Source organism: Leptidea sinapis, chromosome 24 (genome assembly GCF_905404315.1).
Source record: "Leptidea sinapis chromosome 24, ilLepSina1.1, whole genome shotgun sequence".
Taxonomy (NCBI): domain Eukaryota; kingdom Metazoa; phylum Arthropoda; class Insecta; order Lepidoptera; family Pieridae; genus Leptidea; species Leptidea sinapis.
The window spans coordinates 7599738-7621278 of record NC_066288.1 but is presented as its reverse complement, the minus strand read 5'-3'; the positions used below and the strand labels follow the sequence as shown (position 1 = coordinate 7621278).

The window sequence follows — 21541 nt, the reverse complement described above, 5'->3', positions numbered from 1 at the left end:
GCGGTCCTCCACAGTGCGGTTTTCAAGGAGGTTTCTTCCACGTACTACAAAGCTGTGGAATGAGCTTCCTTGTGCGATGTTTCCGGAACGACACGACATGGGTACCTTCAAAAAAAGCGCGTACACCTTCCTTAAAGGCCGGCAACGCTCTTGTGATTCCTCTGGTGTTGCAAGAGAATGTGGGCGGCGGTGATCACTTAACACCAGGTGACCCGTACGCTCGTTTGTCCTGCTATTCCATAAAAACAAAAAAAAATCATCATTTTCATCATCATTTCAGCCGGAAGACGTCCACTGCTGGACAAAGGCCTCCCCCAAAGATTTCCACGACGATCGGTCCTGCGCTGCCCTCATCGAACGTATTCTGGCGATATTGACCAGATCGTCGGTCCATCTAGTAGGGGCCCAACCAACACTAGATTCTTCAACGTCTTCCGGTACGTGGTCGCCATTCGAGGACTTTATTGCCCCAACGGCCATCTGTCCGTCTAACCATGTGCCCTGCCCACTGCCACTTCAGTTTCGCAATCATTTGGGCTATGTCGGTGACTTTGGTTCTCCTACGGATCTCCTCATTTCTGATACTACCTCGCAGGGAAACTCCGAGCATAGCCGTCTCTATTGCCCTCTGAGCGACCATGAGCTTTCTCATGAGGCCCAAAGTTAGCGACCACGTCTGCGTACCGTGAGTCATCACGAACCAGTGATGACTCACGGTACGCAGAATCCTTCGTCTTCAGACACTGTGGTACTCCGACTCTACTTAAGGTAAAACTTTGCTGAATGTAAATAAAACGCGAGCTTGAATTTTGCATCTTTAAAGGAAATTAAAGATTATGCTTACATTATAGGCCTTATCTCAAGATCGTTAATCTCAGCCATTCTCAGTAAATCGAAGCCAATTTTGGTCTTAATCACAGATAATATTTATATGATTACCCCCTTATTCATAATAGTCTGCTAACTTAAAGCATTGCTAATTCTCACTCTGTCTTCTTCTACTGACCTAAGTCAGAATGAGAAAAAACACTCCTTAGCGGCTGTTTAAAGTTAGCGGACCATTATGAATAAGGAGGTTAGATTATATGTGCATCAATTGTGATATAAATTATATAAACATTACAGTGATGTCGTTAACAGTAAGTAAGTCAATGGAAAACCATTATAGAGGTTATATAAACAAAGTAACTAGTGTCCAGAGCGCTCAGTGTCATGACAATAAAACATTTTGACCTTAATTGAATGAGTATGGAGTATACCTTTGGCGACTGCAGGTGTCGATTAGAACTACGGTTGTACTCATTGGGTCAATGGTATATATATGTACCTCGATATTATTCATTTATCTTATGGTTACTGATACCATGGTTATATTGCTTCAGTTTTACGGTACGGGTTAATACTATGGAGAAACTCCACTAAGATTTCAAATGTTTTTCTGGCACAAATAAATTGTATAAGATTATGCAATGTCAGTCTCCTCTAGAATCGTGTAGACCATTATTCAAAAGTACCGTCTGTTAACGCTTTCTGGTCTATGTATATTAGAAATTAGTATGTTCATTAAAAACATGTTCAACTTTTTAAACCAGCAAAGGACTATTCCATATTAAGATTAACTATTAAGAGATCCAACTGGCCTTTTGTTGCCATAGTATAGAACAGCGCTTCATCAAAATAACGCAAATGTTATGTGTATTGGGATCTTTAACCTCCTTCCAAAAAATATTAGAGAGATACCTAAAACAATAATGCATAAAAAATTAAAATTATGGCTAATAGATAAATGCTTCTTAAAAGAATTCCTTATCCAACAATAATAGTATTTAAATGTTATTATTTGAGAGGCAAACTAATGTTTATTTTATATTATACTAGCTGAACCGACAGACGTTGTTCTGTAGATAATAAAAAAATACTATTTTATAGGAATTTGCCAATAATATTTCAAAACATCAATAATTATTTCGTAAAAAATGGTCCCTGTTGTTATAATGAAATTGTTTCACAGTGGAACTGTCAAAACGTGCGTCGCTTAATTCTCTCATAGAAAATATGTCCATACAAAACAAATATTGAAAATAAAAATAATTATGGGTCCCAAATCGAAATAAAAACTATCTCTCAAGTTGGACTAAACTGCACTCCATGAAGTAATCCCCATTAAAATCCGTTCATTAGTTACGAGTCCATCGCAGACAAACAACGTGACACGTAATTTATATATATATTAAGATTATTGATTTGTGATTAATGACGTACAGATAAAAAATACCAGTATTGACAATCAAATATTTGTATGCCGATATATTGACGAATTGTATTACCACGATTCATAAAAATAAAATAATTTCATTTCTTTTTACGGTTATTACATAGATAATTAATATTTCTAGATCAGGTGTCTAGAAGTAATAAAAGGTGGGGTCACACTGACACTGTGAGAAAATTTTAACGAGTTCCAGAAAAAAAAAACAACTGATAATAATTAACTGCTACCTATTCACTCTATCGTTTCAAATAAAATTCAGAAATTCACATACGTATGTCGAAAACAAACATAGTGGCTAAATTGAAAGCTAGTTTCTTTTGCAATTTTCATATTTTTCTTTATCATATTTGGCTTTAAAATATTATTCAGTAAATATATATATATAATATGTATACAATTTGTTATGTTATTAAAGTGATAACCCTCACTTCTAGGACTAATACACAAAATAAAATTTGAAAACAAAATGTTATGAACGATGCGGGACTCGAACCCACGACCTCTCGCGTTCCGTGCGAGTGCTCTTCCAGCTGAGCTCACCGTTCGAGTGACGTATCGTCATAAAATCTTGTGTGCTTTGTTCAACTCTCAAGTTGTGGCTTCATCTATAGGATCTACTTTACAGTTGATAACCTGCTCAAACCCAGTATTTGCATATTAGGAAATTTACTTGAGATGTCGCTCTTGCAAATCCAAACAAATTGTTATGTTATTAAAGTGATAACCCTCACTTCTAGGATTAATGCACAACATAAAATTTGTGTATTATGTAATTATGATAATATGTATGTTAATAATTGAGTTATATTTTGTTAATGTGGTGTCAAAGAAGTGTAATAAGTAAATATTTTATATTCGGCTTCATGTTCGGCGAGCGGTTGGACCAGGGCGCTCGGCCAATGTTTGCGTGTGAATTGACACAAACCTGTATATGCCTAGGCCTCATTATGATTTAAAAAAATAAACATTACGGATTGCGTAAATGAATTATATTACGCGTGCATTAAACGTGCATTATACCAAATATGTGAATAGATCAAGTTATGTATCGGGCGTCGGGAATTAAGTTTTAAAAAATCAATTTATTTAACAATATTTAATGTTACTCACAGGTAAATTTGAACAAGACTGATTAAACAATATCATAATTAAACTAATGAAATCTAAAAGACAATGGGTGCTCGATCAGCACTACGTCGGGGTACGTGGTGGCAACGTATGCAGGTTTAGCGGTGTTGGGCCTGCGTATCCATCATCATGTTAAAAAAATATCACATTCGGAGAGTTCGATTCGATTTATTTTCCGAACGTTAAAGATATATTGTGTGTGCCAGTTTATTGTTCGAAACCCGAACACGAAAATGCGTATACCTATCTAGCGTTGCAAGCGTCCGTAGCCAAACTTAAAGTATGTAAAAATAGGCGATAGACTTACTGTAAGGATTTAACTCCTTATTTAGATTTCTATGGTGAGTACAGTTTTCATTTAATTTGGAAATGCTCGGAAAAAGTACAGCCGAGAAAAAGTAGAGAAGAAATTACAAGATACTACGTCCATTAGGGTTATCCCTTTAAAACATAACAAATTGTTTAGATTTGCAAAAGCGATATCTCAAGTAAATTTTACTAGTATGCAAATATTGGGCATGAGCAGGTTATCAACTCTAAAGTAGATCCTGTAGATGAAGCCACAACCTGAGAGTTGAACTAAGCATTCGATTGTTTCGGATGGAATCTCTTTTCTGGATTATTCGATTTTCAAAAACAGTGCGACAATTAAAAATTTAATATATTTTTATTCAAAATAGGATATAATGTTAAAAGTCAAAAACAACCCGAAAAAGTAAAGTAATTTTTTAATATTTCCCAATTTTCTATTCTATTCTTTATATTGTGGCTTTTGTGGAAAGGTCACCACTGAGCCAATGACACGTTTCAGTAGACCACCAAGTATAGTGTGTTATTTGATTGGTTTCCCAATTTTGTTCGAGCATATAGTGTCCCATTTTGCAAATGTCAAAAATAAAACAATAAACTAACTTCCTGTCAAAAAATGAATGTCATTCTACCTTTCAAAGTCAAAGTAACCGCGGTAGGTACTTCAAATTTAAAATGGACTAGATTGCCCACCCTTTATATAAATGATTTAACAAAAAATAATGAATCAAATACCATATTGAAATGTTTGTATGTACAAAGGTACGGAATGGAATTGTTCTAACATTGAAACTGTATTATGGGTGCCAGACAGAACTTAATAAAATATGCATACTTGAATACAGTACATTAAAACATAATCGCCAGGGACAAAACATTCGTATTCACCCAACAAATGTGTTTTCATCCCATCTATCCGAAAAGGACGACTTGGTTCGCCTTTAAGTGCACCCAACGATGGTATTTTCTATAAGAAACTTTTAGCGGACAGTAATGAGTTTTTAATCCTCTAAAGTGCGCCGCAATTATGTTAGCCGCGCAATTTTTGAATTTGGAACATTCTTAGTGTTCAGCGCCAAAGAAATCGAACGCAAATATTGTTTGAATAAGGACTGGCTGGTACGACGGCTGATAAAAAAAAGGAAATCAAATTAAAATGCACGATGTACAGCCCGCGTTTTCGTCAATTTTCACGGATTGTTAGAAATTCATGGTTTTGTTTTGAAAAATGAGTTCTTCAAGTGACAATGAAAGTGATGGATAATCTATTACCTGCAAAATCCCAGGAGATATATATGAAAGCAAATAGTAATTTTATTGAATGAAGAAATGCAAAAAGCGCCAAGAATTTTTCAGAATCTATGGGTTTGGCCTACTACCAGTACTTAGCCGTAACTAAACAACCTTCCACTCTTTGGAGTACCTACTCAATGCTAAAATCAACAGTCAGTTCTAATAACGACGTAAAACTGGACACATATTCGAAATTAATGGCGTATTTGAAGAGGATGTCTGATAAATTTAAACCTAAAAAATCCAAAGTGTTCTCAGTCAAAAATGTGGAGACTTTCCTTTATCAGGCACCCGACAGAGTATTTCTTGCCATAAAAGTAAGTAACTATGTATATGGTACGTTAGTTGAGTATAATCATAGTGTTTTTTTAAAAGCGCATTTTTTCGTAACCTTGATAGATACGTGTCTTATTCACATTCGGTTTTGTTAGAGGTGGCTTTAATTTTCGGAGAACATGGAGCTTGCCGTGGCAATGAACTTTTAAAAATAACTGTTGATGATGTCGAAAATCACTCGGATGATTTACTGTTAGTAAAACTGACAATCACAAAAACAAAAATTGACCGATTCTTCGTAATCCGTGAAGAATACAAAACTATTGTACAGAAATACCTGGACATGCCACAAGAACTCGCTACTTATTTGAAGTTACCAGATATCAAGCTCTATACAGAACATTTTTTCGTCGTACTTCTGCTACCCTTTTGGCAGATTCTGGAGCGGACTTAACTGTTCTCAAGCGACATGGATGGTGGAAGTCGAGTGCTGTAGCAGAGGGGTATATAGAAGATTCCATTGATAACAAGGCGAAAACGTGAACGCATCGTGGAAAACATTAAATTGCAACTTTCAGTTAATCCATCTATGCCACTGTCGCGCCCATCTACATTCAAACAACGAGAGTCACCGTCACATTTTCCTCAAAATTATTAAAGATTTGGACATTATTTCAAACACGCAGAATATAAAATCTACAACAATCTCTATTCTTATAAAATTGTAAAAATAAATTTTCATATTGCGAAAATGTCTCAAATGCATGCACCCTATGTTTTATTAAATAATAATATTACAATAAAATATGAGGGGCTTTATATTTCCTCATAGTGGGTAGTGAAAAGTAGAGTGTATTACTCCAGCGTTCACGGGCTTCGGGTTCGAGCGATATCCGTCGACAACGACCTGTATGCTACGTCCAGTGAGGAAGCTGGAGGTCCACTTGCATAAGCTCTCGGGAAGCCCAAACGATGGAAGTTTTGAGAGGATTGCCTTTGCCATACACGATCAAAGGCCTTCGCTATATCCAGGCTAACTGCCAGGCCTTCCCCCTTGCTTTCAATAGCCGCCGCCCATCTATGTGTTAGGTGTACCAGAAGATCACCTGCCGACCGACCATGGCGAAAGCCGTACTGTCGGTCGTTGATCAACTGGTGACCCTCTAGGTATACCAAGAGCTGGCGGCTAATTATGCTCTCCATGATCTTGGAGAGCAGGGAGGTAATAGCAATAGGCTCTCCCTTTTTTTTTGGATCGGATGGACAGGGCTGACTTCCATGAGTCAGGGACTACGCCTTTAGAATAAGAGTGCCGGAATAAACGCGTTAGCACCGGCGTCAACTCAGGGGCACACGTTCTAAGCACGATTGGAGAAATGCCATCCGGCCCGCTCGACTTCCTGACGTCCAACGAAAACAGAGCTCGCCTAACAGTTTTCTGTCTGAACTGTACTTCAGGCATAGAGCTCTGACACCGCGGGATGGTCGGCGGTGTTTTTCAGGTATCGTCAAGAGTCGAGTTGGGAGGCGAAAAGAGCGCAAAGGAGCTCGGCTTTCTCTTTTGCCGTATGGGCCAGGGTGTCTTTTATATTTCCTCTTAAGAACTTTGCAGTTCGATACGCGGTTATATTTCCTCTTAAGAACTTTGCAGTTCGATACGCCTGTTTTTTGCAGTCAGATGCTGCTTTAACTGACGCATCGAACCAGGGCTGTGATCTGCCACCGATCGGTACTACAGAGCTTGGTATAAAAATATCCATGCCCTGCAGTATCACATCGGCTACTGCAACGGCGCAGGCACTAGGATCATCCGAAGGGAAACAAACCTTGCCCCAAGGGTAGGATGCAAAAAAGGAACGCATCCTATCCCAATCTGCTGTCTTGTAGTGCCAAACGCGGCGGGTCGCTGGTGGTCTGCGACGTTGGCGTCGGATAGCCACTACACTCCTGACCAGGCAATGGTCGGACGTTCCGAGAGGGGCGTCGACAGAGACCTGGTAACTATAGGGATCACTTTGCTCTGGATTCAAAAAACCGCCCTCACCTTAAAATATTATTTTGCTCCCTTATGATACAATCAGTAGATTATAGTAGTATAGTAGAGAAATCTACTGATTGTATCATACCAGTAGGTAATAGTATTTACCTAATGGTAATATTATTTAAAGAAAAGCCCGCTGAGTTTGTTGCACCCGTTCTTCTCAGGTCTGAGGTATTCTTTTTGGAATTGGTGGTAGTTTTTGACTTTCAATAAGTGATATCACATCTTATTTGAATTCGAACCAATTCGACACTCTGCTGCAGGGTTGCTACATAGTGGGGTCTTCCAAATTTACCATGCATTAAATTACCTTATTTGATCGAAGTCCAGCTGTTGGTGTTTTATCCAAAGGATCTGACTCAGGTATTTTTTCATTAGGATTGTCGAGGTGGATGCCGGGCCATCCGACCCAGATTCCACTGCCCCTGATGACAACCGGCGCTACTGCGGTCACCAGTCCACCAGCACTGGAAAAAAATTGAGGTCAGCAATTTTTTTGCGAAGCATGTTGTTGACATAATCTTTAAAATTTTAACTTCCCGCTAAGAAAATTAAAAATTTTCGAAAATTTGGCAAGTTATTGGTTCCTAGTTCCTCCGTGGAAATTCCGAGTTCAATCAATTGAAACTCAACTTCGTCGAATGCCAACCACTGTTGGTCAATATTTTATATTATTATACTAGCTGACCCGACAGACGTTCGCGTTGTTCTGTAGATAATAAAAAAAATATACTGTGTTATAGGAATTTGCCAATAATATTTCAAAACATCAAGAATTATTTTGTAAAAAATGCTCCCTGTTGTTATAATGAAACTGTTTCACAGCGGAACTGTCAATCCGTGCGTCACTGAATTATCTCATAGAAAATATGTCCATACAAACGAAATATTAAAAAACATAAATAATTATGGATCCCTACTCGAAATAAAAACTATCCTATCTCTCAAGTTGGACTAAACTGCACTCCATGAAGTAATCCCTTAACTTTAAGATCCGTTCATTAGTTTAAGAGTCCATCGCGGACAAACAACGTGTCACCTAATTTAATATATTAAGATTATCTAGCTAATAGCTGATGTAATATGGTGTAGATTTTATGAAATAAAAAAAAAAACGTTTGTGTATTTTCACGATTCTTGATTGTCAGCGCATAAAATGCACCTGAGAAGAAGCAATAAATAAATAAAGCTTAAAGCCGAGAGACTTGAAATAAGGTAGAAGATATTCCTTTCGTGGTCAGCTTCAGATTAGAACAAAAACAAAATCAAATCAAAAACAAAAATCAAAACTAAATAATAGTTAGAAAACTAAAAAACGCTGTTAAAAAAAGCTAAACTTAAAAGTAGACAGTAATTTTTAATAACAATAAAATGCATTTTATCGTAAAAAAGTGAAATCTTAAAAAACACCCCATTTTAGGATGTCTCCAAAATGATAGAGTCAATATTTGTGAATTAAATATTTATGGCAAAAAAACTATGTTTAATAAAACCGACTTCAAAAACAGATAAGTACAAAAACACTTAATAAAGATTTAATTTAATACACCTCTTATGCAAACCTTTAAAATTAATAAAATACTATCTATTGATAGGGTTTGTAGGTGCTTGCCCGCTTGGGTTCGAACCATTGGGTTAGGTTAGGTTAGATTAGGTTTCCGCAGCGCCCCCCCCCCCCGATCGTGCTGCCACCTTGTCGTGGTGGCTTGTGTGTCCCAATGATCTCCATGGCTATGCCGTACAGGGTTACCCATAACGGACAGGTTTGGAGAGAGGGACCAGACTAAGAGCGGCACAGGGGTGGTGTCTCTCTGCGTGACCCTCTGATTTATCAGAGGGCACTGTGGATGGGACTAGGATAGGTATCCCCTATAAAAGGTTATTTAGAATGGGGGCGCTATCCTGTCGGTCGCGAGACTGGCAGCATGGCTTAGGCCACCGTCAGCCAACTCGCTCCCTGACCCGTGGGCGTCAGGGGTGAGGGCCGCTACTCCGGTGGGGGCCGCGAGGAAGAAAACCTCTCTAAAAAATTACCACGGACGGAGCCGGCGGAGCGGGTGAAGACGAACCCAATCCGTCGCAAGAGAGTGGGACGGAGGCGCTCTGTACTTAATGTGGGTCTCCGGGCGGTGGAACCAGGGAGTACCATCGCCCAGTTGGAGGAGACCCCCGAGACGGCTGGCGTGTCCCGTGTTCCAACACGCCAGGTTGAATGAACGGGTGAGCGCCCCACAAGATGGTTCCGAGTACGGACAACCGTCGGCGGAGCAGCGGATGTGTGCGAAAGCGTTCCCGCAGCTCCACCAGAAGACGGTGAGGAAGAACACCGCTGGTTTTTAGCCGCTAAGAGTCCGGCATAACTCGAAAGCGCCCCCTCGCGCTTGTCGGGTATCCATGAGGATATACCAGCGTTAAAAAAAAAAGATTTCCGCAGCGCACGCGATTTTTACTGACAAATTTTGTCACAGCGTGTTTTAAACTTTTTTATTAGGATCCCTATTTTTTTAAATGTAATATAGTCTATGTCACTCAGTAAAGGTGCAGCTTTCTAATGGTGAAAGAATTTTTTAAATAAGTCCAGTATTTTTTGTGTGAAAACATTACAAGTATACATACAAAAACACAAATGTTTCCTCTTTATAATGCTTATATTAGTATTTGAGACAGAAGTACTGCGAGTCAGACAATATCATAAATTATCGGGATGAAAATAAACAATGTCGGATGTATCTCTGTTATTGCGCATACTGCATCGTTAATTGACTGTTAATTATTGAAACAACAACTTGATTTGTCCCCTAATTGACACATTCAAGATAGATCGGACTCACTGTTGTATTTAGACATGTTGCATTATATAAAGGCTTTTTAAATGGTATTTATTCCCTCAAAACTGATTTATTTCGAATACTTTATCATGACACTGCCACCGCTTGAGGAACATTATTGGGATGAACCTCGAAAAGTCGAGAACCTACTTTTTTTATGAAAGCAAAGGACGAGACGAGCCGGACGTTCAGCTAATGGTAAGTGATACACCCAGCCCATTACAATGCAGTGCCGCTCAGGATTCTTGAAAAGCCCCAAAAATTCTGAGCGGCACTAAAACTGCGCTCTTCGCCTTGAGACATAAAGATGTTAAGTCTCATTTGCTCAGTAATTTCGCTAGCTACGGCGCCCTCCAAACCGAAACACAGTAATGCTTACACATTACTGCTTCACGGCAGAAATATTCACCGTTGTGGTACTCATAATCTAGCAGGCATCCTGTGCAAAGGAGCCTCCCACTGGTACTCCTACTCCAGAAATTGTTTGATCCTTCCCTTTAAGCCCTTTAACATCAACTTTCTCATTTATTTAAAACTATATATTATTATTTTAAGCTGAAACGTTGTTGTCGTTAAGTTCGTCATTTCTCTAGTTTTCACTATATTATGAGCTTAAGAATAAATTCCAGACATATAGTGTCGCCATGTCATTCACCCTAATACAATGTTTAATTTGGGTAATAAACTCTATCGATTTAGACAAGCCATGTTCGTCTGTGCCTTTACTCGTGATTTCCATACTTGGTTATCGCAATATTATAAATATTTCTAAATTGTATATATGTAAGTAACTTAAGTAAACTTAAGTCGAGAAAAATATGTAATAATGATCCACATATTTGGTGATTATACTTCACGTTTGACCTTCCATTCAGAGATAAACTAGTGAATTTAGTGTTGGCCACACGCACATTTTTATCGTCTGTTTTTATAAACAATTCAATGACGTTATGATTTCATAGCACTTGTAAATTTGTGGAACTTATTAATACAACAAAAAATCATAAAATTGTAAGGTAACAAGCAGCTTGGTCCATATAATGTTTGTGATTGGTAATAGTTATTTATGCAACTGTTGTGTAATAAGGGGTATTAAATGTGGATTTATCTCACGAGGCGAAGCCGAGTGTGATAATAGTATCACATGAGTGTTTTAATACCTAATTATCAACAGTTGCATACGAGACTTTATCTACACCCAGAATATGAATCCTCTAAAAGATTCTGGAACAGTTAGCTTACTGCTAACATTAAAACAACAGTCCTAGTAGTAACCTAATATCATTCGTTACTGATTATATACAAATAAAATAAGTATTAATGAAACAATTATTTATTTTAGTAGTAATTTACATTTTGTATAGTGCAATGATTAAAATTCACTCGAATATAATGTTCTTTTGCAGCGTTTAAAATGAATCGCTCATTTTTTGTAAACAAAACAATAAAAATATCGAAGAAAAATGGCGGGGATTCGAATAAACTACTTTTTTTTACGGCGCGCGACGTTCTGGGAGTGTGGAGTGCGCGTAAACGAAAATTTTCTTTTTTTGAAATTCATACAGATACCACGCATCGAGCAATAAGAATGTGGCTGTATGTTGAAACTCTTTGCGCATGAAGGGATAAAAAAAAAACATAGGAGTGTTGTTGTGAAATTCAGTACAACATTACAACACTCTTTTGGGTGATGTAATGGTTATTAGAACATTGGGTGTTTTAATGTTGGCAATAAGCTAACTGTTTCAGAATCTTTAATAGAGGATTTAAAGCATGGGTGTAGATAAAGTATTTGAAACCATGCATTCATTCACAATTTTAATCCCTAGGGAGTACGCAGGGAACTAACTCTTTTTAAATAGATTTGATAAAAAAAAATGATTTCATTTATGCAAATGTTCAGCATCCCTACTTAATATTATAAATGATATGAATGTAAGTCTGTTTGTTACGCTTTTACGCCAAATCTACTGAACCGATTTTGACTAGAGCTAGGCCATTTGATCCCGGAAAAATTATTGGTTCCCGCGGGATTTGTGAAAAACAGATATTCACGTTGACGAGCTATAGTAATATATATATATATTTTTAATTAAAAGTTTCTAATAATTCATAAATGCATTGATATATTTTTGTACGTCATTTAAGTTCCTCATCACCTAATATTAAATGTATGTATTAAAAACAAAACGGGTTGAAGTATGATAACGTTGAATACATTGAAACTAACACTGTGTTAGTCGGTGTATTTTGTATATATTCATAATATGTATCAAAATAATAATTTTCTAAGCGAACTTATTTTGACGATTATTCAAAATATTTTTTCGTATTTCGGTAAAGTGATAGTATAAACGACTAAAAAGCAAACCATCTTTTAGGTACTATTTATTTTATTCTTCATGAATCTGCAACGGATCTTCTTTGACTATAATGAGTTCTGTGCATTTTCGTTTGATTTGTATTATATTATTAATTTTTCATCTATTCTTTGGCGTGTCAACGGGAGTAGGTGCCAATTCCAGTGATTTGACAATTATAGACAGCCTCTTTTGATATGTCCTAGCAACTGCTCGTCTGCAGGTGCTTATGTATTTCTTTTTCTCATATTATGGATACCAGTTCGGGTTGCTTATTGTTCCCAAAGTCATATTTTGAAGTCTTTGCAGCATTGTGAAATTTGATGTGATACACCACTCTGTACTTATATTTACCTAAACAGCCTTGAGTACAAGGAAAAATTGTTGTTCGTGGGCTAATTTCTTTAATTTTTCTTGTAATCGTATAAATTAGAATTTATGTTTTTAACGAAGCTGAAAGACGTCCACTGCTGGACAAAGGAGTCGTGGAGATTTTTGGGGGCGGCCCCAAAGACCGGTCTTGCGCTGCCCTCATCCAAGCTATTCCGGCGCGCGGCGATCACCAGATATTCAGTCCTTCTTGTGAGGGGCCTAATGAATAAATAGATTTTGGTAGCATCGCCACTTAATACGAATGTTACGTGTTTGGAGTAAATGCATTTGCCAGGAAATGTATCAGATTTTTCACTAACCGTCCTTGCCCAACATTATTTCTTGTAGGTTCTACACTAGTTTGTGGCCTACTATATGGTCCTCTGACGTTCAATAGAAAAATGTAACGAGAGTTAAGTGTAAGTGACTCCACTTGCGGCTTCGGTGTTGCATAATTCTCGTTACCAATTATTTTATTTATTAATATTTGAGAGACTTACAGGTAGCTTCCAATAATAACTTATGAAATAATTAAAACTAATGAAGGCTACTTAAAAGTTTCCACATTTATGAAGAACTATTGATATAACTTAATCTTAATACAATTATTTAAATTGTAAGAACTTATTAGTTAAGGTTATTTTTAATTTAGTTCTAGAAAATAAATCTAGATCTACGTCATTTGACAAGTCGTTATAACTTCTGCAGGATCTAGTAATGAAGCTATTTGCACGATAGTTACACCTCGCCATGGTAGTATGTAAAAGGCTAGGGTTACGAATTGGAAAGGCATGCGCTACTAGTCCAAGCATGCTAAGTAACCTTTGGAAAGTTGGCAAATCTGCTGTACGACGCCTCTGCTGAAGCGGTAGCAGATGAAATTTTTAACACCTGTTATATATATATTATTAAATCTATTAATTAATCTACAATAGCCTTATTCTGATTAGGCTTGTAGGTTCTAAGTGGAAAGTTTAAGCTGTCTTTTCCATAGTTTCCTGGTGCTCTTTATTTCAATTTTCAAATCAATATCCGTTCAGGCACCTCACACTCGAATTCTTCGCGAGTACAATAAGTTAAACGATAGCAATTCAGAACTTGATATATTCGGTAGTGGGCAATTCAAAGAAAGTGTTGTTAAAACACTTAGCTGGAACTCTGGAAGTAGTTTTTCTTTGTTTTTCGTCTCCAGAATTTCAATAAATAAGTTAAATTTATATTTTGTACTTTCATTTCTTATTTTGTTTTAATTGTAGTGATAGTATTATTTCTATTATTCAGAAGCAATTAGGGAGTAGTTTTCGTAATTTTTATGTTTACCATAATTGTTCTATACTTTAGAACTACCAATTGTAACATTAGATTAAGAAAATTGTATTGTATATAATGTGGTTTGCTTTAATAAATAAATATCCTCATCAATTTACTTTCTAAATGAGTCGCATTTATTTTGTATGACATGTAATACATCCATATCTATATAATCCAACATCTTAAACATTTATTTTCTACTAGCTGACCCAACAGACGTTGTTCTGTATATAATAAAAAAAAAAATGTTTTTTTTTATGAATTTGTCAATCTAATTTATCATAAAATCAAGAATTGCTTCGTAAAAATGCACCCTGTTGTTGTAATAAAATTGTTTCACAGCATAACTGTCAAAACGTTGCGTAAATAAATTCGACGGGGTACGCATCAAAGTAAAAACAAATTTGTTTGTTTTTATTTAATTCCGAGTATTTTCCTTTTAAACCTTCCCTGTACTTCCACAAATAATTCAAGACCAAAATTAGCCAAATCGGTCCAGCCGTTCTCGAGTTTTAGCGAGACTAACGAACAGCAATTCATTTTTATATATACGGGAATATGGTCTGAATTTAATATTCAAATTATGTTATAAAATTTATTAACTTCACAATATAGATAGTGTTTGGGCTGATAATCTTCTGACCCGGGATAAATTCATAGAATTGTGTACTTTAGCATTGATCATATTGCATCTCGATTTAACTGGATCAATGTAGATTTAATTAGATCTTGAAGGACGCTATATAAAGGATAAGTATGTTAATATTTATAACTAAAGCATTCGGTTTTAGTTATGATAATAGAGATTTGGTTCTGTTTATATATTACGTAGATAAACAACTTTGCTGGTCATGTGATGTTTGTGATCACCGCTACTGTGGCCGGCGATAGTATCCGTTTTCCTTCATCGACCTGTTTTCCATTACTCTGATTGCAGGAAGTACCAGTTTACCTGTGGAAGGATCCTTTGCACAGGAAGCCGGCTAGATATTGGGTATCACAACGGCGTCTATTTCTGCCGTGAAGCAGTAATATGTAAACATTACTGTGTTTCGGCCTGAAGGGTACCCATGAAATAATTGGGCAAATGAGACAACATCTTATGTCTCAAGGTGACGAGCGCAATTGTAGTGCCGCTCAGAATTTTTAAGTTTATCAAGAATCCTGGGCATCCTGCATTGTAATGGGTAGGGCGTATAAATAACCATCAACTGAACGTCCTGCTCGTCTCGTCCCTTATTTTCATTAAAAAAAAGAAGCTGCTGCAGAAACGCACTGCCTTTTTTATATTGGACACGGCTGACGGACACTTGGCCTACCGGACTGTAAGTAAAAACGACGCCGATTCGCAATACCACAGATAAAGATATTATGTGTAGCCCGATAACATTTATTTGAATCAACAGATATTGGTATAAAACTTTTGTTCAACTTGATAATCTTTCAATCTTAGTGGTTCATTGCAAATAAATACTTTACCATTTATACATCAGTCAGGAAAATGTGGTTTTATTTTAGGCTATTATAGCTTGGTTTGTTTACATTTCATTTATTTTAACTCACACGTTCTGGAAAATATTTTATTTGCAATGAATGTAGGTATAAGTTATTGTGTGAAAATTAAAATTAATTAGTTATTTTTCCAGTATCTTGCTTTAATATACTATTATACATATATACTTACTATTATGCATAGGACACAAGTCAATCTTATACATAAAATTCTCATGTCACAATGTTCCTCCGAAACGGCTTTACTGATTTTTACCAAATTTTATATGCATATTCAGTAAGTCTGAGAATCGGCTACTATCTATTTTTCATCCCACCTAAATGTTAGGGTAGTCCACCCCAAATTTTTATTTTTTGACAATTTTTTTTATTTTATTATGATTCAGCATTGAAAAATACATACAAATTTAAATTTTCGCCCTCCTACGATCTACAGCTATTTTTGTATCACGATTTTTATATTATTCTGTCCCATCCACCAAACCGATGTAGGTTTGGTATGTCTGAGATTCGGTTGCATCAAAATTTTAGTAATTTTTTTTTAATATATTACCTATATGGCAATACGACGTTTGCTGGGTCAGCTACTTTTATATATATATTAAATGAGAAATAAGACGCCGTGAAAATAAGGAAGGAATTTGCTAATACTCAGAATAATCTTATCATACATTACAGGTACCTCCATTATTATTATTAGAATTTATAAAATAGTATATTTTTGTTTTTGGAGGTATTTACGTAATTATCACAAAACAAAAGATATGTCCGGTTATGACTACACTATCTTTAAAGAAATCGATGACTTCTGACTTATGAAATAAAAATGCCTAATTTTCAAGAAAAACAACGGGTGATAAGGATAGTAAGACAAAACCACGGTACGAAGAAAAAAGACATTACTGAATGAAATTTTTAATTTATAAACATCAATTTTGATATACTTAAGTACATTTTTAAGTAGGCAATTAGTAAACCAGCCAAATTTAATACTCAATATTTGTTTATTATGCCTACACAAAAAGAAAAATAAAACCACATCCATTAGTAATGAATCTCTATCGACGCAATTTTTTTTAATAAGTTTTTGCGTACAAGTTACTTCTTTATTTTACGGTCCCACCGTTGACCAACAGTCTTCCAAACGATAAAAAAACGCATTATAATCTTTCAAAAATTAGGTATTTTATTTAAATTAGTATTGATGTCTGTTTTATGACCACTACGATAATGTACCTATTACGTATTGAGCTATATATATCACGCTACATAAAAACACCAGAAAAGAGAAAAAATTAATTAACTAAACACTCAGTACCCTACTAGGTTACTACCTAACAAACCCAATATTTACCGACTTCAATAAATAGTGCAAACATACAGAAATCTCATTGCAATAACATGGCGACCTTGGCACAAATTCAATTCAAGATCAGGGTCTTTTAAAATCGATACAACGAATAAACAAAAGAACATGAAGTGATCATTACAATAACTTAACGTTACACAGCATAAATTTCTTAACAAAATGATTCGTGGTAGGTACAATATTTAATCATTTATCATATTTTAGTTTATATATCTAAAGTATAGGTATCTACATCGCGAAGGTTCCCGAAAAGGCTCGATGCTTCAGGCAAAGCGTATTGCGCGCTTCACTTAATAACAGTAGATACCTATTATCGACAATGGCTAAAATGTATGGCTCCCTCGCCCTTTAAATTATTCAAAAGTTGTTATTAATAAAATTTACAAAGCCTAGCCTTGCTAGTTGCTATGTTATCTTGTTTAATATTTCAATATATTTTTTATTTGTTATGGTAATTGTTGTCGATTTTAGTCTCGTGACAATTCAAATTACGGATTATAATGAAATGACCAGCTAAGACCGTTATGGTATTTTTAGTTTTATAGGATTCGAATGAAAAGGTTATTCAAAAGCACGGTTCAAAAGTACTATAAAAGAGCATTCAAGTAAATTACCATTTGTATATCGAAACGATTGAAAAATATTATGATGCAAATGTGTGTGGTATTTATAGCAACGAAGCGTACTAACCTGGCCTTCCGCTCCAATTCGCCGGTTTTCTCATTTCTTTTCAAAACAAACGGCAACCGGTTCGATACAACAATCATGCTACCTTTGCTATTGCACGCAGATCGACTGACACTGAATTCACTCATGATTTTTTCGAAGGTATCGTCGCACAGCCAATCACAGCACAAACCACACGCATGCGCGAGAAAGAGCGGGAAATTTGAAACGTCGCGTTTAATTTACGTTTGTTTTATGTGTCATCGCTCGCAAGGGCCTGTGTATAAAGAATATTTATAATTATTTTCAACTATGACTTAAACATCATCGAAGAAGATCGAAGGCGAACTGTTTCTTTTGTTTGCGCCAATTGCCTTTATAGACTCATGTGGCGCATCATCGAAGGATAAGTTCTAGTTGCGTCGGCGTGTGTCGGAGGTCTGCGAGACGTCGAGAGGTTATCACTCCACTGACCCAACGAGGCTTGTCTCCGTTCTCAGCCAATCGGCTCTTCTTTTTTTTATTTTGAATAAATAATATCTCTGCTTCGTAAATTATCACTGACGTTTTCCTCGTTAAGACAGTTCGATTGAAATTAAATTATTGCTCTACAACTATTATTCCTTGTCGTTTTAAATATTATAATGAGGATGATAATTATTAAAGGTACATACTATACCATAAATACAAGTAATATACTATAGATATATTCGGAAAATACATTTGTATGTAAGTTTCAATATCTCTCTCAGTCAAAAACTTGTCAATATTTGTTTTATCTATGCTGTTAGTTCGAGTAATGTGTTTAGAAAATGGCGATCGATAGTTGTAAAGATATGATGTATTTTTATTCCGACGAATTAATTTGACTGCGAAACTTCATTGACGCCGTATCGTAGATTCCACATAGGTATCACGGTCATCTGGGGAACTTTTTTATTTTACTTGAAAATTACTGATTGCCTATATTTCAACAAGAATAAGTTCCTGTATTCTAGGATGATTTAGCGATGACATTTTAATATTATTTGCTTATCCAGCCTTTTAGTACTGATGGCGGCATCATCTGCCGATAGCTGTTCTAATGATCTGTGTGGTATCGCATCATATAACGACTAAGGTTCATGAGTAGCAACACCCCTCTGCGCCCGTCAACCTGACACATATAAATAACTATAGATAGAACTATGTCTGATGTGTCTGAACACGCTATAGCCAGGGGCCTTACTGCCTATGTGTCAGTGTTAGATCGGCACCTTCATTCATCTTGACAAGTTACACGTTTCGATTATTATTTTCGTGATTTTTTATGTTCGGTTGGGGAAAACTGGGGCCGATAATTATTGATTGAAAAAGTGACTGTGCGGGATAATTTTCCTTAAATAAATATTAACAATATAATAGTAAACCTTTGCCCGTCTGCCCACCTTATAATATATATTTCAAAAAAAGTGTGTGTAATTATGTATGCACACAAGAAGTTATACTTCTTTGGCCTAACAAAGCAAAAATGCTTAAAATTATTTATTCTTCGTGCTATTCTAAGTGTGTAGAAAGAACAATACTGTAAAAATCTTGCAACGATGGCTTTGACAATTAATTATTAAATAACGAATATGGCTGTACGGGCTTGAACCCTTTGCCTACCCTAATAATTGACAGAGAAACCAAAAAAAAAAAATAACGACTGTCGTAAACGTCACAAAATCTTAGGAACCAACTTCACCTTGTTACTTTTGTGTTTACACTCTCATAATTTTTTCATAATGCGCCTAAAGAAGTATAACTTCAAAAAATATGGATGGAAAACCGACCTGCTTGCGGTGAATGGTAGATCCTGCGATAGAGAACTCTGCTTTTGTTGGCAATAAAAAGTTTACTCACATAAGTTAGGGTATCTATTGTTGCATCATTCTCCACTTAGATCATTAATTTGTCTAGCTCTAGATAGACTGTGACAGCTGTGAAAACGTCAAAAAATTGACATTTAACCTTTAATTTTATCAGTGAACACACACTAACACAAAGTGACATACAATTCGCGAGTGTAAAGGAATTAGAAAATTTGCGATATGCCAAATATTTTGGTCGGGTAAGGTGTTCAAAATAAGGCATTTTATGTAGAGGTGAGGTTGATAAGATTCTTTCTAAGAAGGTTTTAATGAAACAGCGGTATTTATTTAATATTAATAAATTTTGTGTGATAAGAAATTTGGTTGGATAAGTTACGTAAAGATTAGTTATATCTATGTAGGTTGTCGAAAATTGTTAATACAGACGTAAATATGTATATTGTGCATGATTAAAAAAAATATATAAATATTTACCAAAAGTTATACGAAATTAGAAGGCAAATTTTGCATTTACTTTTTCCGACTGTTCTGGGGAACTAAGAAATATTTTTAATGTGAAAGTGAAGTTTAAATAAAACACTTTTAAAGGATTAAAATGCGTGGTATTTTAACAGGGACTGGATAGTAATTGTAACTGGATTTGGAAAAGCCTCGAAACTTTGAATTAACTAAAATAATAATAAAAATGTAACTTTTACGCAAAAATCTAATGTAAAAACACAATTACAATTAGGTACATGTTTAGTGTTTTATTTAAATGTGTAATACTCGCGATAATCAAAGAAAATACTACGTGAAAAGTTGTTCAATTGAGCTTATTAATTAACGATTTATTTATTGACGACCCATATAGCCGAATGGTTAGTGACCCGACTACTAAGCCAGAGGTACCGGGTTCGAATCCCGGTAGGTGCAAACATTTATATGATGAATATGGATGTTTGTTTCCGAGTCATTTAAGCTTACATGTATTAATGTATGTTTAAGTAAGTGTATTGTATTAAATATACCGTTGTCTTGTTTGGGGCAAGATAATTTGTGTAAAAGTGTCTCAATGTTATTATTATTATTTACAAAACAACTGTTTCCTGTGTAAGTTAATATAATGTGTTCAGTAAAGTTCCAAATGGGTTAATCCAAGCAATGCGCACAATATCTCGCTCCATGCGAAGGCGGCGTGCAGCGTGCATGGTGCGCACGCGCCGGTTACATGAACGGTTACGACAACACAAACGACCAAGTGTTATTATGAATGAACCATCCGTGTCCTATGTCTGATGGTCATTATCACGCCTATCTGCACGTTCCCTATGAATCATTCTAGTTAAATCAGATGTCTCATATGTATAAGGGCTCCGCACCTAAAATAATCGATAGGAACACTAATATGAAGACTCTGCGATCCGTTTGCCCGACAATTCCAGATTCAAATGTATTTATTAAAAATAGGATTTTAAAACAATTATTGGACGTTAAAAACTAGCACCCATTCGAAAATTTATGCTTCAGAACTGACAAGAAACTCATTTGATTTAAAATTAATAGTTTACTATTAAAGGCATAAAGGCATTTATTTTCTCAAAATTGATTCCTTTAGAATTCTTTTTGATGTCATTTCTAATATACTAGTTACTACTACCGCTTTGGAACCAAATGGCGCTCTGAGAGAGAAGAAGCGGAGCAAGCAATCTCCCAGCATTCTTTTCTGTGCTCTTTTAGATTATTAGTAGATAGCCTGAAGGCGGTCGCACTATACCGCAATTTATGCTATACAACATTTACAAGACTTTTGAATTTAGAAGCACATTTTTGTTTTATAGCACAACGAGCTGTTATCACATGAACCATAGTAACACAGAAGTGAGATAAATTTGAAGTGTTATAACATAAAACCATATAAATGTATTCCAACAATACAAATGTAATAACTACACTGGCCTTCAAAAGTAAG

General features: G+C 35.8%; 1 protein-coding gene across 2 annotated transcripts in view; it reads right to left on the bottom strand.

The window, feature by feature from the left end:
• Positions 1 to 18090, bottom strand: part of LOC126971767 (uncharacterized) — a 47267-nt gene extending 29177 nt beyond the window's left edge. Inside the window, exons 1-2 of one of the 2 annotated variants that reach the window (XM_050818165.1) lie at positions 17762 to 18090; positions 7630 to 7786 (exon numbers count right to left, since the gene is read on the bottom strand). In XM_050818165.1, coding sequence (XP_050674122.1) covers positions 7630 to 7786; positions 17762 to 17886 — 282 coding nt within the window. In that variant the 5' untranslated portion in view covers positions 17887 to 18090. The remainder of the gene's footprint in view (positions 1 to 7629; positions 7787 to 17761) is intronic. The other variant, XM_050818163.1, reaches the window with a different exon arrangement.
• Between the last annotated feature and the right edge of the window lie 3451 nt (positions 18091 to 21541).